The sequence below is a fragment of the Procambarus clarkii genome, chromosome 26 (assembly GCF_040958095.1).
Source record: "Procambarus clarkii isolate CNS0578487 chromosome 26, FALCON_Pclarkii_2.0, whole genome shotgun sequence".
Taxonomy (NCBI): domain Eukaryota; kingdom Metazoa; phylum Arthropoda; class Malacostraca; order Decapoda; family Cambaridae; genus Procambarus; species Procambarus clarkii.
The window spans coordinates 4,766,124-4,792,952 of record NC_091175.1 but is presented as its reverse complement, the minus strand read 5'-3'; the positions used below and the strand labels follow the sequence as shown (position 1 = coordinate 4,792,952).

The 26,829-nt window shown below is 37.2% G+C and overlaps 1 protein-coding gene across 3 annotated transcripts; it reads right to left on the bottom strand.

Moving 5' to 3' along the window:
• Nucleotides 1-1,046: 1,046 nt before the first annotated feature.
• LOC138368989 (uncharacterized) lies at nt 1,047-26,542 on the bottom strand. Of its 3 annotated transcripts, none has more exons than XM_069331730.1 (6): nt 26,403-26,542; nt 22,522-22,600; nt 17,655-17,747; nt 13,786-13,878; nt 11,883-11,933; nt 1,047-2,728 (listed from the first exon to the last, which is right to left on the bottom strand). In XM_069331730.1, exons 1-6 carry the CDS (start codon nt 26,403-26,405, stop codon nt 2,673-2,675), a joined length of 375 nt encoding a protein of 124 aa, XP_069187831.1. In that variant the 5' UTR covers nt 26,406-26,542; the 3' UTR covers nt 1,047-2,672. The 3 variants fall into 3 exon arrangements, with proteins under 3 accessions (XP_069187831.1, XP_069187832.1, XP_069187830.1); XM_069331731.1 differs by lacking the exon at nt 1,047-2,728 and adding an exon at nt 2,809-3,194; XM_069331729.1 differs by lacking the exon at nt 1,047-2,728 and adding an exon at nt 5,344-5,940 and having other exon boundaries at nt 26,403-26,537.
• Between the last annotated feature and the right edge of the window lie 287 nt (nt 26,543-26,829).

Genomic DNA, 26,829 nt, shown 5'->3' with positions numbered 1-26,829 from the left:
TAATTTAATATAATAATAATAATTCAGATAATCTAATTGGAAACAATTTATTGAAAATAAAGAAAATTACTCGGCCTATTAGGCAAATAGGGCCTTGCATAATAGACCAAGAAGTGCGTTCTGGCTACTAGGTACGACATATATATATATATATATATATATATATATATATATATATATATATATATATATATATATATATATATATGATAAGTGAATATATGACATATATATTTGATAAATTTGTTGTATGTCAAGAGGAGTACAAGCCGGATCACGTATCTGTATAAGTGGCTCATTTGGGCACTCAATTTCCTCCTGTGTCCCCTAGTGCATGTGCCCCTTGGGTTAAATAGCATGTCCTTATCTACTCTATTAATTCCTTTGAGAATCTTGTATGTGGTGATCATGTCCCCCTCTAACTCTTCTGTCTTCCAGCGACGTGAGGTTTAACTCCCGTAGTCTCTCCTCGTAGCTCATACCTCTCAGCTTGGGTACTAGTCTGGTGGCAAACCTTTGAACCTTCTCCAATTTGATCTTATGCTTGACTAGATATGAACTCCATGCTGGAGCTGCATACTCCAGGATTGGTGTGACATATGTGGTATACAAAGTTCTGAATGATTCCTTACACAAGTTTCTAAATGCCGTTCTTATGTCGGCCCACCTGGCATGTGCCCCTGATGTTATCCTCTTGATATGGGCTTCAGAGGACAGGTCTGGCGTGATATCAACCCCCAGGTCTTTCTCTCTCTTACTCTTGAAGCATTTCATCTCCCAAATGATACCTTGTATCTGGTCTCCTGCTTCCTACCCCCTATCTTCATTACATTACATTTGCTTGGGTTAAACTCTAACAACCATTTGTTCGACCATTCCTGCAGCTTGTCTAGGTCTTCTTAAAGCCTCAAGCTGTCCTTCTCTGACTTAATCCTTTTCATAATTTTGGCGTCGTCAGCCAAAATGTGTGTGTGTGAAATACGAAAATTAACACGTGATGAAAAATGTGGCCGTGTCAGACCACGGAAGAAGAATTGAAACAGGAATTTCTTTAAGTACTTTCGTATTTAATAATACATTTTCAGAATGAATAATTTTCAAATCAATAAGTTTGGACACATATAGGCAGGAGAGAGAGAGGTGAAATGAAGTGAGGTATAATGACAAATATATGAATGAGATTGGGTGGATAAAAATAAGAGCTGCATCACATGGGCCAATAGGTCAATGCATGGGTATTAATAACATAAGATAGTGGATACTAACAATGAATTAGTGAGACAAATGTGTATCAATGATCCTACTCAAATCTCCCTTTAACTGATCAATCAAAAATAGATCTAAATTATACAAACCACTGCTAATGTGCAAATTACATGATTTTGTAATCTGTATTAATGCAGATTCAATTATGTTCCTATTGAAAGTACTTTTACAATTTGTTATTGAAGAAGTCATCTCCCTATCAATTTGGTGAGAATTTTCTGACAAATGAATAAACCAATCAATAGACAATTGGCCATGTCTTACAGAGTATTTATGTTGCGAAATTCTACATTTCAAATATTTAAATGTTTGCCCAACATAGAACCTATTACTGTCTATAAAAGGTATTTTATAAATGACACAATTATCACTACGAGGGCTGTTTCTAACTAATAGTTCACCAACAAAATATTCGTAATTAATTAATACATGTATATCAAAAATTTTCAAGGACTTGACCATATTTTCAAACCCAGAAAAATATGGTAAACGTAACACATTCTTTGGGCAAATATTCTCAATGCATATATTATTATAATATGTGCGACGTGCTTTGCTACGGTAAACTTCCAAAAAACTCAGTAGATAACAATGCTTGAGACCAATAGAATCAATATTCTTAAATTCTTTATCTTAGAATTCTGGACTAACAACCCGAAGAACACTTAGATACATAGAGGAAAAAAATTATTGTTTCACATTGTATCTATGCCCTGAGAAATAATGAATATAAGATATATTATTCGTAGGCTTTCTATAAACACTAAACAAATTGAAAAATCTTCCCTATGAATAAATATATCAAAGAATGGCAAACATTTATCAATTTCAGTCTCCAAAGTAAATTTTATAGCAGTGACTTGATCATTAGGTTTAGCTACAAATTCGTCTGTATTTTCATCTGAAGGCCATATACACAAAATATTATTAACATATCTAAACCATAAAAAGATTCCAGGGGTAATTTTTGAAACAAATTTCTTTTCGAAGAATTCCATGTACAAGTTTGAAAGCAATGGCGATAAAGGATTGTGTCTCTCATAGACACTAAATGCTCCTCGATGCTCGATCGATGCAGTCTTGTCAGCTACCGTGTTTCCTCAACACACACAGTACCGTCCTCAACCAGTACTGGGAAACACCAACGACTCTACCCTAGCCACGGGCCAGCCAAAACATAGTCTAACTGGTGCTCTTCGTGCACGCCCACAATCACTCTCCAGCCTGGTGCTGGCAGAGAACATCAGCCTCGCGCTGCTGGCCCTCTTCACGTACAAATACTAGGGTAGCAAACCCTAGGCAGGAGCTTCTTGCAACTCGCTGGTTACACTCCTCCGTAGCACCTCACTGTCAGTCGTCTCTTCTGTTAGCCAGTCCCGGGCACGCTGAATTCTGCCACTGCCACTTCACAGGCAGACAGTAGAACACCACACAGTACTTCTCCGGCGGCGGCTCACTGCTTCTGTAAAGCAGAATGGAGTAGAGAGCTATTGGCTGCCCTGGGTAGACTGACTGTCCTCGTACCACAGCAGCCGTACGTCGACTCTATGGATACAGACACGTCATCAGTACACTGGTCAGTACATGGGACACTAGGAAACATCACTTACGTACTCTGACATAGACATACAACTCCTCCTATAACAGATGGCGCTGATTTTCTAGGCGCCACCTCACCAGAGGCCAGAACCAGCTACCTCTCGAGCTGACTAGGACAGGAATCTAGCGCCTCTTGCTGGTATTAATCCTGTCACCACTAGATGGCGTCGTCCAAATTGTGGGGGTTTCGGGAGCAGACTCACAGATGGCATTGACGTCGCTGCTCCATGCTCCAACGATGGAATCGGGTTCGTAACATCGCCTCAGAGGAGCTTGAGCTCACTTGAGCTGAAGAGATCGTGAGGGGAGGGCGTTCTCCGTTTGAGTCCCTGGTGAAGAAGAACCCCTGAGTGAGTGGTAAGCATTTTAAAACAGTTTACAGTGATTGCCTATAGTAGGCCGTGTGTCCAGCGTCCGTAGCCGATGTTTATTAATATGTTAGGCATGTTTTGATAAGGCAGAGAGCCTAAATAAGAGGACAGAGATGAGAGAGACAGCTTGTGACGAGCAGCATGTCCTCTCCCGTCAATCGCCTGGAGCCAACTGACCGGCTGACGGCGGAGGACAGTTCCCTGGGTGAGGAGCCGCCTGCCGGCAGGGCGGAGGATGGACTAGTCCAAATGTGGGGGAGACCCCTCACAGCATATGGGAAGCAGAGAGATGTCGGATGGAGACATTTTATGTGTAGTTTATTTTTAGTATGCCAGGGAATGCTTATATTAAAGTTTATAGTTACAACTGTAGGTTGGATTACCTGCAGATATGTATATATATATATATATATATATATATATATATATATATATATATATATATATATATATATATATATATATATAGGGGTACCACCACTGGTTTAATTAAAGGGACCCACATCCTCGAAGAAGAAAATAAATAGTGTTCAGAGAAGACTTTGTGGATTCTCACTGAATACTTTAATCTTTTCCTCTCCTACGACCCCTATTATTTTTGTTTTATTTGATTTTATTGCAATGCTACAGTTTACAGAAAACACACACTTATATAACAATATAACAATATATATATATATATATATATATATATATATATATATATATATATATATATATATATATATGTATATTTATATACTGCTGTTCCAGTCTTCCTGTCTTCCTCCTCAGCATCAGATGACCTGGTTAAGGAAATTCTACTGGACACCCTGAGTGATGTAGCGTGGATACAGGACCCCCACTACATGGATCGCGACACGAAATGCGGTGCCATGGCAGACCCAGCACTCAGACCAACCATGCCGAAAGTCAAGGAACAATCCAGCTGGGACAGCTCCATTGTAGACAAAGAAGCCACAGCTTTGCTTGAGGCAGCAACAACCCCCCCAGTGATTGTGCACGCCTCAAAGCTGTGCAGGCTCCCAATGCAAGGGACTTTCTTTTGGCAGTCCCTATGTCTGCGACAGGCACATGTCTTGATCTGCAGGAGCTCCATATTGCAGTCGATCTCTGCCCTGCTGCTCCTATCCACACTGTTCATAGGTGTGTTTGCAGTGAGGCAAATGCTGACGAATATGGATTGCATGGCCTGCACTGTGGAAAATCTGGTGGTTGGCTCACTAGACACGACGAAATCAATGACATCATTAAAAGAAGCCTTGCCTCTGCCCAGTGTCCAGTGGAGAGAGAGCCCCGCAACCTACTGAACCGTGACTGTTAGCTTTGCCGGCCAAACAGACAGAATCACACTGCGCCCGTGGAAGGGTGGCAAACAGTTGGCGTGTAACTATACTTGCGTATCCACCCTGGCCACCACATGCATCAATTCTCTGTCGGCCAAGCAAGCAGGAGCCACGGCAACACACAGAGAAAGATACAAGTCAGCCAAGTACAGGCAATCAGATCATCGGTACAACTTCGTTCCAATAGGGTCTGAGACCCTAGGCCCATGGGGAGAGAGTGCAAGAAGGTTTTTTAAGAATCTTGGTTCTAAGCTCATTGACACTACAAGAGACCCTAGAGCGGCAAGTTTTCTCTTCCAGCGCCTCAGTGTTGCGATCCAGAGGGGGAATGCCCGCTGCATCCTCGGTTCCTGCCCGGCGTCGGAGGAATTCGAGGAAATCTACAGCCTTTAGGAAGCAAACTTTTCTTGTTTCCTCTCAATGTTCATTCTTTGTATAAAATCAGATATGTAACTGTATAACCTTTTATATATATATATATATATATATATATATATATATATATATATATATATATATATATATATATATATATATATATGTATGTATGTATATAGATATATAGATATATATATATATTGGTGTATACTGCAGCAGGCTTTCATTTAGACATTTCATTGACTATGATTGCATATTCTGTGTTGATTATTTTATTGTTTATGGGCTTCTATTCCTCTGACTAGTTCTCCTGGAGTGTGTTCAAATTTGAAAAGGATTTCTCCAAATGTCATATTTTTTCGAGGTTTACTAAAAGAATAAAAAATTATCTGTAGAATGTATTGCACTTATTATAAATTTACACAGCGTTTTGAACCTACAAGGTTCATTCTCAAGTGAGGGGACAGGATTGATTAATTGACTGATTGATTAATTAACCTATACCTACAAAGAGTAGTAAGACGATAGTTAGTCATTGGCATTTTCGCCTTTCTATGCGAAGATGCCAACGACTATGTGTCATGCCAGTGACAGTTATGTCACTGTCCAAAATGCCATGCCTACTACACCTGACTAATCGTTGCTTATTTTTCCTGAATATAGAAAAAGCTCTATATCAAAATAATTGTATATTTGAAAACTGAATTAAGTTTAGTAAGTACAGATGAGATCTTTGAAAAAAATTCTTGAGTTTCTTAACATATCTGAGTCTTCATTAACATGTAATGAAATTAGAATCATTAGACAAATGAAGCATATGATATATAGGAAAAAATTCTGCAAAAGCTTGTTTATATAATATTAATCATTTTTTATTTAACATACACGTTTTTTGGGGTTTAATCTTTTCTGCTCGACCTTCTCCACTTCCTCTTTCTCTTGGGACACGTTGTCGACGCTCTCTTTACTCACGTCGTACTCTGCCAATGAGACAGTTATCAGTCTTTTGAACAGTTATCTGTGAATCAATGTATATATATATAGTCATGTTTCATTGCATATGACTGCATTGTCGCCCGTTGATTATTTTCTTGTTAAGAGCTTCTATCCATCTGATCTTGGTTTAATTGGAAAATGATTTATCCAAATATCATATTCGAGGATGACAGAAAGAATAAAAGCTATCTGAAGAATGTATTACACGTATTATAAATTTACTCAACGTGTCAAACTTCCTAGGTTCATTCACAAGTGAAGAGACAGGATTGATTGATTAATGAAGATTAAGCCACCCAAGAGGTGACTCGGGCATGAATAGTCCATAAAGGAGAAAGGATGGATTGAATGATAACGATTAAGCCACTCAAGAGGTGGCGCGGGCATGAATAGCCCGTAAATAAGAGAGATAGATAGGGTTGATTGATTGATATAGATTATGCCATCCAAGAATTGGCACGGCATGGATAGTCCATAAAGAGACAGTTGTTGTTTTAGATTTAGCTATTTGGAATAAAAATTTCCATGTACCATGGGCTATGGTGAGCCCGTAAATTGAGTTTGGTTATTCACGATAACCTTATTACTGTAGAGACAGGAGTTGTTGTTGTTTTAGATTCAGCAGCTCGGAACAAAAATTCCCAAGTAGCATGGGCCACTACTCTACCTGTACAACAGGTAGAGTAGTGGCCGTTTTTGTTAGTGAGTCTGCCTTTTCATTACCATCTATGCCAATGTGATTTGATATCCAATTTAGGGTGATTGACAGCCATTGATTTTGTGTTTTTCCCTATATGTAGGATGTCTGTGAAGAGTTGTATATTATCCCTGTGCTGGCTGGATAACAATACCTGGAGCAAAGAGTTAGAGTTGGAATGAATGATGACATAATGTAAATTATTCACAATTTCATAACTGATGGCCTCTTTTCTGGGCATATAATTCTGTGTCCAATGTTGAGCATCTACTGTTCAATGTACCAGTAAGCTTCATGGTTGTTAGTGTAAAATGCTGCCCCAACAGAATCTCTTTCTTGATCAACTGATCAATCTGTGAAGATGTGAGTGGTTCTCGGTCTTGAGATGCTTTCCATTTGTTGTTCTATGATTGCTTTGAGCCTCTGCGAGTCACACTTTGATTTTTAACTGGTATCCATCAGTGAGTATCTTCAAACTCGATTCTTTCCATGGAGGAGGCCACCGAAAGTGTTGATATGGGCTATCTTTTCCCATTCTAATAGTCTGTTTCAAGCCCACTTTCTCTAGAGTTGTATATTATATTTCTCTAGAAAGTGGGTTTGTGAAAGTGGGCTTGTGGAAAGTGGACTTTCTCTAGACTCATTTCAGCTAAAACGATTCAGTTTCGTCAACTTCTTTGACTTCATCGACATTTTTCCGGTAGGGAGAGATAGAAGTTGTTGTTGTTGTTTAAGATTCAGCTACTTAGAACGAAAAGTTCCAGGTAGCACGGGCTGTGATGAGCCCGTAAGTGGAGGCTTTTTGGAGCCTTTATCTGTGTCAGTAACATACTAGAGACCTGTGGATGGATGGGAGTCTTGATGATGGATTTCAGTCCTGGAGGGCTGGCTGTACCAGATATGGAGCTGGTGGGGTTAGTGTAGACCTCTAGGTTTCCGTTTTTTCTTTGAGAGAAAATGAGGAGATATTTAAGGAGAAAGGAGTTGTTATTGTTGTTTAAGATTCGCTACTCAGAACAATAAGTTCCAGTAGCACGGGTTATGGTGAGCCCGTAAGAGAAACAAGAAAGGAGAGAACATATCGGATTTATACTACACCTGGAGATCAGGTAAAGGCAAATGGGTGAAGGGTAGGAGTAAAGATAAGAAGAGGAATAGGTCAAAAAGCTGTACCAACAAAGATTTGTCAGGTGTATTGGGCATGGCTTTTTGAAAAGCGACATCATCGTTGGCCTCTTTGCATTCCGGTCTTGCTCTCATCTCATGGTTGGAAGAGTGAATAGTTCCGTTATGAGTATTTATTGACTTATTGACTTTTATGTGAAGGGATTCAAAAATTTGTATTCTTATATATTGCATTTTTTCTAATATGCAGGTGTTTTTATTCAGCATTTCTTCTGTGAGGGTGATGTCATAGGCGTCTCTCATGATGTTTTTAGGGACACGTGATTGAGGATGACGGGCAAACACACCGTAAACTTGGTCGATGTCATACTTAAGTACTTAGATTGAAGGTTACATCCTTCAGGTTGGCAGGTGTACAAATATACTAAGTTTGTCCGCTGGAAAGAGTTCTCCGCCGGCTTCGGGCTGTTTTTAATATGTAGGTCGGTAGTCGTCTTTGTTTTATAGTATATAATGTCGATGTTTTCGGTAGGGAATGTCCTTTTTTTGTCCTTGAACAAATATGACATTTGAAGAAATCATATTCCAATGAAACAAAGATGCACAAGCACTAGTTAGAGAGGCGTAGAGGCCCAAAACAAGAATAAAATCAACATGGAAAGGAATCTGCAATTATATTCAACGAAGACGTGCAAATGAAAACCTGCTGCAGTTTATACCAATATATATTATATATATATATATATATATATATATATATATATATATATATATATATATATATATATATATATATATATATATTATATATACATTATATATATATTATATATATATATATATATATATATATATATATATATATATATATATATATATATATATATATATATATATATATATATATTTTAGTATATCTTGGTAGCAGTCTTTTTTGTAAACATATGTTGTTAAATATGACCGAAAAAGTAAGATTAATAATTCTAACACGAATTTTCTCAACATTTCTTACGTTTCTTTTTACTGTCGATGGTAATTGAAAAATCAATACTCCAAAATTCATTTTTATTTCCAGTCTGACGCGATGCTTGAACGCGTTTCGTAATAACGTATTACATTTTCAAAGACTTTAGTTTCGCACACACAACTGTAACCTGAAAACACTTATTAACAGAGTTTTACTAATTCTAACGCTAAACAGCTTGTCTTATATACTCGCATTTGGGTGAGGTGATATGTTGAAACAGTTTTGGATGAGGTAAACAAACTTTTGACCAACACAAGACAGAACACGGTTCAATGGGTATAAATTGGATAAGTGAAAGGGAAGAATGGAAGTAACTGCAAGGGGCCTATTGGCCTATACTTCGTCTTGATGCTTTTATATTGGTACGGAGTCTTGAAGTGGGTAGAATATAGTTGTGCATTAATTGGATGTTGGTTGCTGGTGTTGACTTTTTGATGTGTAGTGCCTCGCAGATGTCAAGCCGCCTGCTATCGCTGTATCTATCGTTGATTTCTGTGTTGTTTGTTAAGATTTCTCTGGTGATGGTCTGGTTGTGGAAAGAGATTATATGTTCCTTAATGGAGCCCTGTTGCTTATGCATTGTTAATCGCCTGGAAAGAGATGTTGTTGTCTTGCCTATATACTGAGTTCTTTGGGGCTTACAGTCCCCAAGTGGACATTTGAAGGCATAGACGACGTTAGTCTCTTTTAAGGCATTCTGCTTTGTGTCTGGAGAGTTTTTCATGAGTAGGTCGGCGGTTTTTTTGGTTTTATAGTAAATGGTCAATTGTATCTTCTGATTTTTGTCTGTAGGGATAACGTTCCTATTAACAATATCTTTCAGGACCCTTTCCTCCATTTTATGAGCTGTGGAAAAGAAGTTCCTGTAAAATAGTCTAATACGGGGTACAGGTGTTACGTTAGTTGACTCTTCAGAGGTTGCATGGCTTTTCATCTTCCTATTTATGATGTCTTCAACGAAACCATTGGAGAAGCCATTGTTGACTAGGACCTGCCTTACCTTACAGAGTTCTTCATCGACTTACTTCCATCCTGAGCTGTGGCTGAGAGCACTGTCGACGTAAGCGTTGACAACACTTCTCTTGTACCTCTCAAATATATATTTGCTACACTATATATATCACTTAATATTGTATTGCTATTTTTTTATTTTTCATTAGTCATTTCATGTTCACCTAATATTTACTTATAACAGACACCATAACTTTCTGATGTCCAGCTGTTACAATACTTGTTGTTATGACCCCAGGTTGCCTGAAGTAAGAGTCTACCCCAATGAGAGTTATTCGGCAATCTGGACCTGATTGTGTGGTCAGAGGAAGTATAGATATATGTATATATACTAAATACATGATAAATGTCCGTGAATAGTTTAAAAGCATGAGCAGAGGATGTACATGTAAATATGTGACATGACAAGAGAGGTCGCTGCTTTGCTGACATGATGTGAGGCTCGCGGGACATCTTGTCCTTACTTGAGCAACAGAAGTCGTGAGGGAAGGTCACTCTCTTTTGAGCTCCTAGAAGAGGAGGACCCCCTAATTGTGTGCTCCTTCAGGAGGAGGGAACTAGGCAGGCGTTTATGTGTGAAGAGTGTGGGACGACTTAAAGGGCTAGAAGTCAAGACTAGAAGAAACCTTGTGAGGCAGCCCTATAGCGATTTTGTGGTCGGCCTGTGTGGGCGCCATTGTTGAGGACCAGGACCTGAGCGTCCTCGCGCCAGAGAACTCTGCGGTTTGTGAGGGAGAACTGCAACGTTTGTGAAGGAGAACTGCAACGTTTGTGAATGAGAAATTCAACGTTTGTGATGGAGAACGGCAACGTTTGTGAGGAAGAACTACAACGTTTGTGTGTGAGAACTTGCAGCTGTTTGGTGATGCTGCAGGAGTGCCTTACATATTTTGAGGACCCCGATGATGATTGTAGTGTGGGGACCTCGAGTAATGGAATAGAGAATCGTAAGGACATCGATATCTAAGGGAGTGCTTGATTGCATCTTCGACGCGATAGGCGCAGTGCAAGTTGAGAGAGTGTTGCTGTTGTAGGGTAGGAAATATATGAATATTATATGTGTCATGTATTGTAGCTTGAAACAGTGAATGAAGCAGAAGGCTGTACTGAAATTCAAGCAGCAGCCTGGTACAGTTATAGGTTGGAGGCATTAGGTGACACCAGAGTGTTATCAGTTGGTAGTAGCCTAAGAGGTGATTGAATTGTTATATAACCACTTCATTTATGTATATTGTGGATGTTTTTGTATGTAATTTCATGTTTGTTAGCTGGCTTTTGCTTCTATCATGTTGAGGCTTCCTGGCTAGAGAGAGAGAGAGAGAGACAGAGAGAGACAGAGAGAGAGAGAGACAGAGAGAGACAGAGAGAGAGAGAGAAGATTAAGCCACCCAAAAGGTGGCTTGGGCATGAATAGCCCATAAGTGGTGGCCCTTTTGAGCCATTTCCAGTATCAATAGATGATACTGGAGATCTGTGGAGGTGCGACTGCACCCTGCGTGACGGGAGATGTCTCCCGTGAGAGAGAGAGAGAGAGAGAGAGAGAGAGAGAGAGAGAGAGAGAGAGAGAGAGAGAGAGAGAGAGAGAGAGAGAGAGAGAGAGAGAGAGAGAAAGAAAGAAAGACCCGGCTATAACTTGGGTGATAGTGGACTATGACCAACTAAAGGAGATTGAAAGACCATTACAGAATAAGAATACTGTGAAGATTGCTACTGCAAAGTTCCAAAAAAAAAAAACGTACATATGTTAACCTATAAGTTTTTAAAGGGGCGAGCGTCAACTTTATAATAATATTTGCCTGTCAAGTAATTTATAAATAATGTAAAAGCTTATTATTTTCATAAGTCCGTGTTTACAATTTTTACACAAATTCAAGTATATTACTTAAGATAAAACTTTGTACATGATTAGCTTCAATGGATACCTAAACCCAAGTAATTAAAATGTAATTTGTTTGTTAATAATGTAAATATTAGCTAGTCTTTGGTACTTTTGAGAAACCACAACCTGTGTTGTGTCTATTCACACTTACTTCAACCACCCCAGAACATTTCAACTCACTACTTACCCTCGTTCTCCGATTTGAGACTCTCTTGTTCTTTCTTATGAACACTGGCATCTGCAAGATCAGAAATGTTTAACTAGGATTTGCTGGGAAGAATCGTCTTGAAATTTTGTACAACTTACAATGCACATTGTGGTTTTAACGTATTATGTTGAGAACAATGTGCTCTTACAAATAAGGGTGTGGTTTCATTGGTGTCATGTTATATAAAGGTAGAGGTAACCAAATAACTGTGCTTAACACTTAAAAAAGGAAAACATCTGACTGATTTCCAAAAATAAAGTTTTACTTACGAATCTGAAAGAACTAAGGACCAACGATTTTTTGGGTAAAACACAGTAACGCGCCCGGGGAAGAGAATAGGAGTCAATAATGTGCCCGATAATGAGAGCAGGAGGCAAGGAAGTGTCCGGAGAAAAATGCAGAGACCGAGAATACGTCAGCCGATGTGAGCAGAAGCTAGAGAAGTGTTAGGGAAAATGTAAAAGACCCAGGGCAATGCCTGCAGAATTGCAGGAGCTGCAGTGCCAAAAGAACTGAACAGGCACTATGGAAAAGACGAAACGCATTATGTGTTGTGAGGATAAAGAGATAACTGAATTGAAAAGAAAAGGTTTCCAAGGAGAAACTTGTCGCACTCCATAGATCTTGAAGACAGATAGTTCTTTATATATTTAAACTTTTTCACTTATGTATTTTGTAATGTAAATCCACCTTTAATTAAATATATATAGAGACGAAGGAAGAAAATTACAAGTTGTAGAAGCATATTGAAATATATTCACTGATGACATTTTACTATTCCACTCAATCACATCCTCTCTTCCCATTTCTGTCAAAACACTTTCTCTCTCACTCTATGTACATGTCAAATACTATATGTCTGTCTGTCTGTCTGTCTCAATATCTCTCTCTCTCACTCTCTCTCTCTCTCTCTCTCTCTCTCTCTCTCTCTCTCTCTCTCTCTCTCTCTCTCTCTCTCTCTCTCTCTCTCTCTCTCTCTCTCTCTCTCTCTCTCTCTCTCTCTCTCACTCTTTCTCTCTTACTAACTTTCACACCTACTTTGCTACTGGCTAGACCCTGGCCTGCGTTAGAACTCAGATGGTTGTCAAAGGATGTGTCTTAATATCCAGTGGCGGTGACGTTTATGGAGAACGAGTTCACATGTAACGACTTATTTTTTGCTAACTTCTATTGTGCATATTCCCTATGTAATAAAAATAAAGCAAATAAAGCATATAAAACATATACAATTTGAAGGAAGGGGAAATTAATTATCTATCATTTGGACATTGAGAGAGAGAGAGAGAGAGAGAGAGAGAGAGAGAGAGAGAGAGAGAGAGAGAGAGAGAGAGAGAGAGAGAGAGAGAGAGAGAGAGAGAGAGAGAGAGAGAGAGACAGACAGACAGAGAGAGAGAGAGACAGAGAGACAGAGAGTGAAAAAGAATCATAGACAGACAGACAAACAGACCGACAGAAAACCACTCAATCAGACAGAGACAGACAAGTAAAGAGAACATGAAGTCAACTAAATAATCATTTTCACCACAAATTAAAATTTGAACTTTATTGGTCAAAATATTGAGAGCACTGCTTGAATAACTGCACAATAGATAAACAGAATTATTTTAGTTAATATAGAGAAGATCTCTGAAAATATCACTTAGGAATGAGATTGAATGGATATAAATAGGAGCTGCCTCGTATGGGCCTTCTGCAGTTACCTACATTCTTATGTTCTTATGTCCTTCACAACGTATCTAAATAATCATATTATTACAAGTAAAGGAATTAATATACGATCCTTAGACATATGAAGCACGTGAAATATAACAGAAAATTTCTCCTGAAGTCTGCAATTTTATTCTACTGATAATTAATTAGATTAAAGGACCAATACACCTACTGGAGGCGGCCTGTTCCGTATTTTCCTTGACGCTCTTAAATCCCCCTTGGCTTTCAGGAATTTCTTTGACGACATGATGTTTCTTGTTATATTCTGTAAATGAGACAGTTATCAGTTTTTGTTATGTGCAAATGAACTACTAACAGAAGCGGGGAAAAACGAGGAACATACTCATTTACAATCTTAACCCCACGACTCAAAGAAGCAGCAAAACAACTAAAAAATCTGAAAGACGTAACAATAAGAAAAGCCGACAAGACAGCAGCATGTATTAATTCCCACCCAAGAATACATGAACAAAATTAGCGACATCCTTAGCGATGATACCAAATTTCAACAAATCACGAGGAACCCTGTGGAAGACCTTAAACGCAAAGAAAGGTAGTGTTCATTTCACTAAACTCCATGGCGACTATGGCTTAGGATATGCCTATGACAATGTTAAGACACACAAACCAGGTAACCCACTACGCTCAATAATCAGCCAAATACCAACTCCAACCTATCACCCAGCAAAAAGACTTAACGAACTCCTAACTCCATACACTCCAAGCAACTATAGTCTACAATCATCAGCAGATTTCCTAGAATTAATCAAAACTTCCCAGCCCGATGGAATCATTGCTTCTTTGGACGTCGAATCCCTATTTACCAACGTCCCAGTCGACACAACCAAAGGAATGATACTGGACAGAGTATACAGAGACGAGAGAACCCCCAAATTAGACATACCCGAGCCACACGAGAAGAGCCTTCTCGAGGCATGTACAAAGGAAGCCCCTTTCATCAGTCCGCAAGGAGACATGTATCTACAAATAGACGGAGTAGCAATAAGCTCCCCCTTAGGAGTGTTATTTGCTAATTTTTATATGGGAACCATCGAAGACAGTCTTCAGTAGCAGACAAAAACCAACTGTATACTGCCGTTATGAAGATAACATATTCGTCATAATAAAAGACTCAGATGAACTAATTGATCTAAAAGCCATCTAGAGAGAGAGACAGTACTCCAATTTACAGATGAAAATAGTGAAAATAACAAGTGGCTGCCCCACCTCCCTCCACTGAGCTGTAACGTAGACAGATATCAGCCAATGTAGATATGTAGATGCACACGTGTAATACCATACGACCTGTTTACCTTCTCTCCATGGATGCAAAGTGACTTCATCTGAGCGTTTTTGGCTGTTGTCAGGTACACACACACACATATATATATATATATATATATATATATATATATATATATATATATATATATATATATATATATATATATATATATATATATATATATATATATATATATATATATATATATATGTCGTACCTAGTAGCCAGAACGCACTTCTCAGCCTACTATGCAAGGCCCGATTTGCCTAGTAAGCCAAGTTTTCATGAATTAATTGTTTTTCGACTACCTAACCTACCTAACCTAACCTAACCTAACTTTTTCGGCCACCTAACCTAACCTAACCGATAAAGATAGGTTAGGTTAGGTTGGGTAGGGTTGGTTAGGTTCGGTCATATATCTACGTTAATTTTAACTCCAATGAAAAAAAAATTGACCTCATACATAATGAAATGGGTAGCTTTATCATTTCATAAGAAAAAAATTAGAGAAAATATATTAATTCATGAAAACTTGGCTTTTTAGGCAAATAAGGCCTTGCATAGTAGGCTGAGAAGTGCATTCTGGCTACTAGGTACGACATATATATATATATCAGTACAGGGTCAGGTGATAAAACAAATACAATAAAGGTAAAGACAAGAGGGATACATAGGGGATAAATGGGGGACGAAGCACATTCAAAGATTAATCAGGTGTGATAGGCATTTTATGTTGAACAGTGTCTTCTGTGTTGGCATCGTTATATTCCTGTCTTGTCCTTACTCTCATGGTGGGTAGAGTAAACAGTTTCGTAATTTGGGTGTTCATGGTAGGTTGTTCTATTCCTATGTGAATTGCTTCAAGAATTTGTAATCTTCTTACATCTTGGGTTTTGTCTATTATACAGTTAATTTTGTTCAACATTTCTCTTGTTAGGGTGATGTCATGGGCTTGTCTCATGTGACTCCTGGGGGCACCGGATTGAAGATGACAGGTCAAACGCCTCGTCAGATTGGTCGACGTCATACATATGTACTTAGATTGAAGGTTACATCCTTCGTGGGGGCAAGTGTACATGTATACAACGCTTGACTGCTGTAGAGGGTTCTCCGTCGGCTTCGGGTTGATTTTGATAAGGAGTTCGGAAGTCTTCTTGGTTTTGTAGAATATGATCAGGTCTATGTTTTTGTTAGGAGTAATGCTTTTTACTTCTTTACGAATTATTTATTTCATTATTCTTTCCTCTTTTTTATGTTCACTGTGCATGGCTAATTTGTAATATAATTTTATTGGAGGTATTGTGGTTTCTGTTCTAGGTTCAGGATTATACCATCGGTCCAGGTGTCTTCTTATAGCAGCGTTTATTTCCGTGTTGCTATATCCGTTGTTCACCAATACCTGTGTTATTCTTTCAAACTCTCTACTCACGTTGCTCCATTCGGTGCAGTGGGTAAGCGCTCGAAGAATATAAGCACTGAGAACACTAGCTTTTTTATCTTTGGGGGACACCCACTTTTACCGTTCAGGCATAATCCTATGTTGGTAGGCTTAGTATATACGTTGGTGCTTAAAGAGGTTCCTGTTTTTGTTATTAGTACATCCAAGAATGGCAGTCTGTTATTTTCACTATTTTCATGTGTAAATCGGAGTATTGACTCTCTCTCTAGATGGCTTTTTAGATCAATTAGTTCGTCTCAGTCTTTTACTATGACGAATATGTCATCTACATAACGGCAATATACAGTTGGTTTTTGTCTGCTACTGTATATTGTCTGTCTTCGATGGTTCCCTATGCAACCCGTTCTCGCAAATTTAATAAGTCAATATTGATTTATTAAATATGTGCATAGGTGACATACTTAACATAATAGATACCCTTAAAAAGATTCATAGAAAACACCGACCTTACCTAACCTTGTTAGTATCTTAAGATAAGCATCTTATTGCTTCGTAATTACAATTATTACTTAACCTATACCTATTATAGGTTAGGTAATAATTGTATTACCTATACCTATTATAGGTTAGGTAATAATTGTAATTACGAAGCAATAAGATGCTTATCTTAAGATACTAACAAGGTTAGGTAAGGTCGGTGTTTTCTATGAATCTTTTTAAGGGTATCTATTATGTTAAGTATGTCACCTATGCACATATTTAATAAATCAATATTGACTTATTAAATTTGCGAGAACGGGTTGCTATATGGGAACCATATCGGTTCGATGGTTTTCCATGATCACCCAAATCACGAAACTATTTACTCTACCCACCATGAGAGTAAGGACAAGACCGGAATAACGATGCCAACACAGAAGACACTGTTCAACATAACAGGCCTATTACACCTGATTAATCTTTATATGTGCTTCATCCCCCATATATATATATATATATATATATATATATATATATATATATATATATATATATATATATATAGATATATATATATATATATAGATATATATATATATATATATATATATATATATATATATATATATATATATATATATATATATATTTATATATATATATATATATATAATTATGTTTAGTAAATACGGATAATATCATTGAAAATACCACATAGGTCCTTCACAACATATCTAAGTAATCATTTCATTACAAGTAAATGAATTATTTTACAATCATTAGACATATGAAGCATGTGAAATATATCAGAGAATTTCTCCTGTTGTATGCATTATTCTACTGATAATTAAATTGATTTAAGGACCAATAGACCTACCGGCGGCTTCCTGGGTATTATTTTGCTCGACGCTTTTAACTTCCTCTTTGCCTACAGGCTTGTCGCCGTTGTTACCCTCGTTCGCTTCGAACTCTGTAAACGAGACAGTTATCAGTTTTATTTTTTGCATATGCAATATATATATATATATATATATATATATATATATATATATATATATATATATATATATATATATATATATATATATATAATATATATATATATATATATATATATATATATATATATATATATATATATATATATATATATATATATATATATATGTCGTACCTAGTAGCCAGAACTCACTTCTCAGCCTACTATTCAAGGCCCGATTTGCCTAATAAGCCAAGTTTTCATGAATTAATATATTTTCTCAAATTTTTTTCTTATGAAATGATAAAGCTACCCATTTCATTATGTATAAGGTCAATTTTTTTTTATTGGAGTTAAAATTAACGTAGATATATGACCGAACCTAACCAACCCTACCTAACCTAACCTAACCTATCTTTATAGGTTAGGTTAGGTTAGGTAGCCGAAAATGTTAGGTTAGGTTAGGTTAGGTAGGTTAGGTAGTCGAAAAACAATTAATTCATGAAAACTTGGCTTATTAGGCAAATCGGGCCTTGAATAGTAGGCAGAGAAGTGCGTTCTGGCTATTAGGTACGACATATATATATATATATATATATATATATATATATATATATATATATATATATATATATATATATATATATTTTGGTAGCAGTCTTTCCTGTAGACATATATTATTAAATATGACCGAAAAAGTAAGATTAATAATTCTAACACGAAATTTCTCAATCTTTCGTACATTTCTTTTCACTGTTGGAGGTAATTCAAAAATCAATTCTCCAAAATTCATTTTTATTTCTAGTCTGACGCGACACCTGAGTGCGTTTCGTAAAACTTATTACATTTTCAAAGACTTTACACATACACAACTGAATAGAACTTACATATCTCCGATTTGTTTATATCTACATTTGAGTGAGGTGGATGGGGTGAGGTGGTATTTAATAGGGTATTAATTTCATCAACACAAGACAGAACACGAAACAATGGGTATTGAAATGGAAGTGATTGTAGAGAGCCTATTGGTCCATATTTCTTGATGCTTCTATATTGGAGCGGAGTCTTGAGGTGGGTAGAATATAGTTGTGCATTAATTGGCTGTTGATTGCTGGTGTTGACTTCTTAATGTGCAGTGCCTCGCAAACGTCAAGCCGTGTGCTATCGCTGTATCTATCGATGATTTCTGTGTTGTTTACTAGGATTTCTCTGGCGATGGTTTGGTTGTGGGAAGAGATTATATGTTCCTTAATGGAGCCCTGTTGCTTATGCATCGTTAAACGCCTAGAAAGAGATGTTGTTGTCTTGCCTATATACTGGTTTTTTTGGAGCTTACAGTCCCCAAGTGGGCATTTGAAGGCATAGACGACGTTGGTCTCTTTTAAAGCGTTCTGCTTTGTGTCTGGAGAGTTTCTCATGAGTAGGCTGGCCGTTTTTCTGGTTTTATAGTAAATCGTCAGTTGTATCCTCTGATTTTTGTCTGTAGGGATAACGTTTCTATTAACAATATCTTTCAGGTCCCTTTCCTCCGTTTTATGAGCTGTGGAAAAGAAGTTCCTGTAAAATAGTCTAATAGGGGGTATAGGTGTTGTGTTAGTTGTCTCTTCAGAGGTTGCATGGCCTTTCACTTTCCTTCTTATGATGTCTTCGACGAAACCATTGGGGAAGCCGTTGTTGACTAGGACCTGCCTTACCCTACAGAGTTCTTCGTCGACTTGCTTCCATTCTGAGCTGTGGCTGAGAGCACGGTCGACATATGCGTTAACAACACTCCTCTTGTACCTGTCTGGGCAGTCGCTGTTGGCATTTAGGCACATTCCTATGCTCGTTTCCTTAGTGTAGACTGCAGTGTGGAAACCTCCGCTCTTTTCCATGACTGTTACATCTAGAAAGGGCAGCTTCCCATCCTTTTCCATCTCGTAAATGAAACGCAGCACGGAACTCTGCTCAAATGCCTCCTTCAGCTCCTGCAGATGTCTGACATCAGGTACCTGTGTAAAAATGTCGTCAACATACCTGCAGTATATGGCCGGTTTCAAGTTCATGTCGACTAAGACTTTTTGCTCGATGGTACCCATGTAGAAGTTTGCAAACAGGACACCTAGGGGAGAACCCATGGCGACCCCATCTACTTGCTTATACATGTGCCCATCCGGGTTCAAGAAGGGTGCCTCTTTAGTACAAGCTTGGAGTAGTTTCCTCAGAATATTTTCTGGTATGTCAAGAGGAGTACAGGCTGGATCACGATACACTCTGTCGGCTATCATCCCGATTGTCTCGTCCACAGGTACGTTGGTAAACAGCGATTCTACGTCCAACGAGGCTCTTATCCCTGTGGCCCGTGTGCCCCGCAGTAAGTCAACAAATTCCTTTGGAGACTTCAGGCTGAAGGCGCAAGGAACATAAGGAGTCAGCAGGCCGTTGAGTCGCTTCGCCAGTCTGTACGTGGGTGTGGGTATCTTGCTAATGATTGGCCGAAGTGGGTTTCCAGACTTGTGTGTCTTGACATTTCCATACGCATATCCGCATATGGATATGCGGATATGTTATTTCATATCCGCATTTAGATTTGTTATTTCAAGCAACTTGCAACCAGCCAATCGTTTTCTCATCCTGGTCGCAGCGTCCTCGTATCTGCTTCACTACCCACCGAAATGTCCGCTCAAGCAGCAGCGCTGCCACTGCCATCTTGGAGAATGATCACTAAGAAACAACCTTTTGACAATGTAAGGGAACGTAAAACGTACTTTTCAAATGTCCTCAAATGATTTCATTATTTGTTTGCATAATGTACATGGCAAATGTTCAAACGTTTCCTAAATGATCAACACTGTAACATGAGAAGCAAGATAACAAAAAAAATTAAATGTCAGATTTTCAAGTCACATTTAAAAATATATAATATCACTAATTGTTCATTTCGAGTTATTAGGGTCCCAGAATACAATATGGTCTTCATGTGTATCATTGTAAAATATAGTTTGACAGTATAGTTTACTGAAAAAAATCGTCAATATGGCATTTTAAAAACACGCCAAATTGAGACACAAAAAATTGTAACTTTCAAACGTTTGGCCTTTATGAAAAATCCATATGAAGACATTGTAGACCAGACAGCTCTGCATACTTTATAAGAAGATGGTGAGAATCGGTCAGAATCTGGATTTTTGAAGCTGACTCAAAGTAGAAACATTTGGAGATAATTGAAGTTGAAGTTATCCACAGTGAATATGGTAGTTGTAACTTATTAATTTACTTTAATTTACTTGAATGTTTTAATAAACATTGCTTGGCATTCGTACACGAATATGTGAAAGTTGTCGGTCAATATGTGATGAAATAAAGTCAAGAAAAAACACCCCCCCCCCCAAAAAAAAAAAATATATAGGAATAGTTATAATTGGTTAATGGATATATATGTATACTTTATATAAGTGATGAAGCCGTAATCTGGTCCCCATTCAGCAAAACAACCTAATATGACAAAGAAAATAGAGTTTGAAATATGTGAAAAAAATCGGCAAAATAGTCAAACTCAAGTTCTACCACCTGTGGCTGATTTACCTGTTGACCAATTTTGTTCCAACTTTACATACCTCATGAATGGTATGCATTCTCCAAGATGTAGAAGCCACAACAAAATCAAATAAGACACAAAGGAGAATTTTAAAAAAATGGAGAACAATACAGCAATATATATATATACTTATTCATTATTATTTGTGTGAAATTTTGCCCTCTAGGTTGCAATCAGCAATCCAAGAGGGCACCAGCTGCATATCCATTTCGTAGACCCTCCTTACTACTACTACTCGTTTTCTTTGAGCGTTGAACAGGTGCTTTCATCTCTTTATCACTCCATTATTTATGAGTTCCACTAACTAGGAAGTGTTATTGTTATCATGAGTATTTTTTTTAATTCACATAAAATCCATTTCTTAACAAACTGGGAATGCAATTTTCACGATGCTGATGCCAAATAACGTTAGATTTGTTTAACATTTTATTCTATATTTCATGTGTGGACGAATATATTTTTTTCATTACAGGTTCCTTTAAATTCGAATTTCTCCAAAATGTTGCAATTCACGGCCTTCCTGAAGCAACCAAAATGTTCTCTGGGCCGTCTAATATATAAAAGGAAATGGAACACTGACTCTTGAAGCCGGGAAATGTACTATACGAGCCGGCAATTGTGACAGTTTTATAATGATTAATAAATACATTCCTAAACAAAAAGCAATGTCTGAAAATAATTAAAGAAAAGTATCTGTGGATATTACGCATTTTCCATCATAGAAAGATTCGATAACAAAGAGCAACCTTCAACGTGATATCTAATTTGTCAAAGCAAAAATATGGAAAATCACATTAATAAATTATTGCAAAGAAAACGGAGAACATTAAAAAAAGACAGAGTAAACATACATAGCATCATACATTTTTGACAGGCAAAATATATTTGCAAAAAAATCCAAAAATTTATCTTAATAGTTTGATGCACATATGTCAATTATTCATTGTTCAAACTGACATAAATATATGAGTAGCTGCGCCTTACGGATGGATCTAAGACCAAGAATAAATAAAATCGCTAGATAAATATAATATAAAATATAAAATAGGAAAAAATAATAGAAAACTAGTAAATTTTACCTAACAAACTTTTTTCGTCAAGTATATATTTGAATTCATTAAACCTCTGACAATTGGCTAGTTGGTATGGGGTCTATAATAAACTAATTAAACAGTTAAAGAAACTTACCATTATTATCAACTGCATGGAGTTGTGGGATGCCAGTTGCTAGCAAGGAAGCAGTTGCTGCCAGATACACTACGTTCAGCTGCAATCAGAAAATGTACATTATTACACTAGCTTTAAAAATATTATATATTATATATATATATATATATATATATATATATATATATATATATAAATATATATATATATATACATATATATATATATATATATATATATATATATATATATATATATATATATATATATATATATATATATATATATATATATATATATATATATAAGTTGTGAGGGTACCACTTCTGGTGCAAATGTGGGGGACCCACAGCCTCGGGAAGAACATAAGGAATATGAAAAGAAGACCTTGAGGATTCTCACTGACCACTTTAATATTTTCTTCTACCCCCCCCCCCATTCTTTTGTATATACACATATATGTTTGTTTTAATTAAACTGCTACAAAAAAGAAGTTACATATAGGGTACAAAGATGATTATCATAAGTTGTCGAGTTCCTCCAGCTCCTCAGATGCATTTCCTCTCTGTATCGCCACACTGAGGCACTGGAAAAGGAAGCTGGCAGCTCTAGGGTCTCTTGTTGTTTCAATGGAAACCAACGTCGACTATGCCTTCATATGCCCGCTTGGGCACTGTAAGCCCCAAAGAACTCAGCATATAGGCAAGACAACAATGTCTCTTTCTAGGCGATTAACTATGCACAAACAACAGGGCTCCGTCAAGGAACATATAATCTCTTCTCACAACCAGACGATCACCAGAGAAATCTTAACAAGCAACACAGAAATCATCGATAAATACATCGATAGCAGGGGACTCGACATCAGCGAGGCACTACACATCAAAAAGTCAACACCAGCAATCAACAGCCAATTAATGCTCAACTATATTCTACTCACTTCAAAACCCTGAACCAATATGGAAGCAGCAAGAGGAAGTATGGGCCAATAGGCCTTCTGCAGTTACTTCCTTTCTTATGTTCTTATACCAATTGTTTCGTGTTCTGTCTTGAGTTTCACCTCACTCAAAACTTTTGTGCCATGTCCCCTCACCCAAAAACGAATATAATTATGAATGTATTTTGTGTGTAAACCACAGCCCCGTTACCTGTGCCAGGTAAGTTCATTACGGGCTCTCCATAGCACGTGCTACTTGGAAATTTTTGTTCCTAGAGGCTGAATCCTAAATAACAACTTGTGTATAAACACAATTTTGTGTGCACCTACGGGCTCACCATAGCCCGGAGTTGAATCTTTAACAACAACATGTGTGTATATTAAGTCTGAAAATGTTATTAGGAATTACGAAACGCGTTTAGGCGTCAGACTAGGAATAAAAAGAATGAATTTTGGAGAGTTACTTTATCAATTACCCTCGACAGCGAAGAAGAACGTAAGAAATATTGAGAAGATTCGTGTTAGAATTATTAATTTTACCCTATCGGTCATATTCAACAACATATGTTTACAAGAAAGACTGCTAGCAAAATATACTATTTATATATATATTAAATATACATATATATATATATATGTATATATATATATATATATATATATATATATATATATATATATATATATATATATATATATATATATATATATTGCGGAAGCACAAAGGACTGGCATGCAAGACACAACGAGGTCAATGACATCATCAAGCCTCGCCTAGCCTCGTCTCAGCTAGGTACCCAGCGGAGAGAGAACCTCGCATCTTAGGGGTCCAAAACCCGGATTTCCCCGCACTTCGCCCTTGATGGCATCACCATATACTCATGGAAGGAAGGTAGACAGTTGGTGTGGGACTACACATGTGTATCCACCCTGGCTGACACCTATGTACACTTCGGAGCTGATCAAGCAGGTGGGGCGGCCAACCACAGGGAAACAGCTAAATCACTCAAGTACAGGCGACTGGAAGGTCAATACCTCTTTGTTCCCATAGCGTCTGAGACGCATGGCCCCTGGGGCAAGAGTGCCTTGGGATTTATCAAGGAATTGGGTTCCAAGCTCATTGACGTCACCAGAGACCCAAGGGCTTCCAGTTTTTTGTTTCAGCGTCTCAGTGTGGCGATCCAGAGGGGAAATGCTTGCTGCGTCCTCGGTTCCTGTCCAGAAGCGGAGGAGCTTCAAGAGATCCATAACCTTTAGGCATTTGTCTTGTATGTTTTGTAACCTTTAAATATATATATATATATATATATATATATATATATATATATATATATATATATATATATATATATATATATATATATATATATATATTTCATTAAATATGACCGCATATTCTGTATTTATTATTTTCTGGTTTAGGGCTTCTATCCCTCTAACTATTTTCTTAGCATCAGGGCTTAATTGAAATAGGAGTTCTCCAAAACTCATTTTCGTACTTTTAAGGTGAAGAAAAGAAGTGATTTACTATAGAGTGTATTACACTTATTTGTATAATTTGCACGACGTTTCGAACCTCCATGGTTCATTCTCAAGTGAACAGATCTTACAATACTAGTTGATTTTATACCCGCATTAGGTCAGGTGATAATACAATGAAGGTGAAAACATGGGGGCATACATAAGGGATAAATGTGAGGTGAAACATAGAGGCTGCAGAAGGCTTATTGGCCCATACGAGGCATCTCCTATCTAAACACAAAGATTAATCCAGTGTAATTGGCCTGTTATGTTGGACATTGTCTTCTGTGTTGGCATCGATATGTTCTTGTCTTGTCCTTACTCTCATGGTGGGTAGAGTAAATAGTTCCGTGATTTGGGTGTTCATGGTAGGTCGCTCTATTCTTATGTGAATTGCCATGAACACCCAAATCACGGAACTATTTACTCTACCCACCATGAGAGTAAGGACAAGACAAGAACATATCGATGCCAACACAGAAGACAATGTCCAACATAACAGGCCAATTACACTGGATTAATCTTTGTGTTTAGATAGGAGATATTGGCCTCGTATGGGCCAATAAGCCTTCTGCAGCCTCTATGTTTCACCTCACATTTATCCCTTATGTATCCCCCCATGTTTTCACCTTCATTGTATTATCACCTGACCTAATGCGGGTATAAAATCAACTAGTATTGTAAGGTCTGTTCACTTGAGAATGAACCATGGAGGTTCGAAACGTCGTGCAAATTATACAAATAAGTGTAATACACTCTATAGTAAATCACTTCTTTTCTTCACCTTAAAAGTACGAAAATGAGTTTTGGAGAACTCCTATTTCAATTAAGCCCTGATGCTAAGAAAATAGTTAGAGGGATAGAAGCCCTAAACCAGAAAATAATAAATACAGAATATGCGGTCATATTCAATGAAACATGTTTGAAAGAAAACCTGCTGCCAGTATACACCAATATATATATATATATATATATATATATATATATATATATATATATATATATATATATATATATATATATATATATATATATATATATATATAATGTATATTGAGAGTTAATATTTTCCTGGGCAAGAATAAAGTATTATTAGATGTTTGTGAGTGAGGAATTTCGGTGACCTTAATGATTCGTGCGGATGATGAGTCTGATGCCCAACAGCATACTATCTGTATTCGTTACGTCATCTAAACAATTCTTGCCCTATTTTAGTACACGCACTCATACATATACATTCTTTTCTAATACCGGAATGAACATAACCAGACAATAATTTGATTATAATTTACGTCCGTCGCGCTTTGCCTCTGCTAGTAGAATATTCATTATTACGTTAATTTAATAAACATATTTTCTTTTTCCTATGAAGAACAATTTTTTTTTCAATTATTCTGGTATATACATTTATTTGAATAGGAATATTTAAAATTTTGCAGCTTACCATGATAAAAAGTTCAGCTCGAGTGGACGATGATGATAAGAACAGGCGTGGAAGCACTACTTGACTTGTAAAGGATCAGACGCCAGTTATATTGGCTCAGAAATGAGTTAATGTCAAGGACTCGCGTTTTAGATGTATGAAAACACATGGACTCCGTGACCAATATGGCAACAAAGAGATCGTGCAGAAGTTATCTAAAGCTATCTATTCAGAAGTTGTGAATAGGAATATTTAAAATTTTGCAGCTTACCATGATAAAAAGTTCAGCTCGAGTGGACGATGATGATAAGAACAGGCGTGGAAGCACTACTTGACTTGTAAAGGATCAGACGCCAGTTATATTGGCTCAGAAATGAGTTAATGTCAAGGACGCGCGTTTTAGATGTATGAAAACACATGGACTCCGTGACCAATATGGCAACAAAGA

Bases quoted from the DNA above. Each gene is read 5' to 3' on its own strand.
- LOC138368989 (XM_069331729.1), bottom strand. The intron at 13,879-17,654 runs GTAGGTCTATTG...TCTCATTTACAG, and splicing joins TAATACCCAGGAAGCCGCCG to AATATAACAAGAAACATCAT. The intron at 11,934-13,785 runs GTAGGTGTATTG...CTGATCTTGCAG, and splicing joins TACGGAACAGGCCGCCTCCA to ATGCCAGTGTTCATAAGAAA.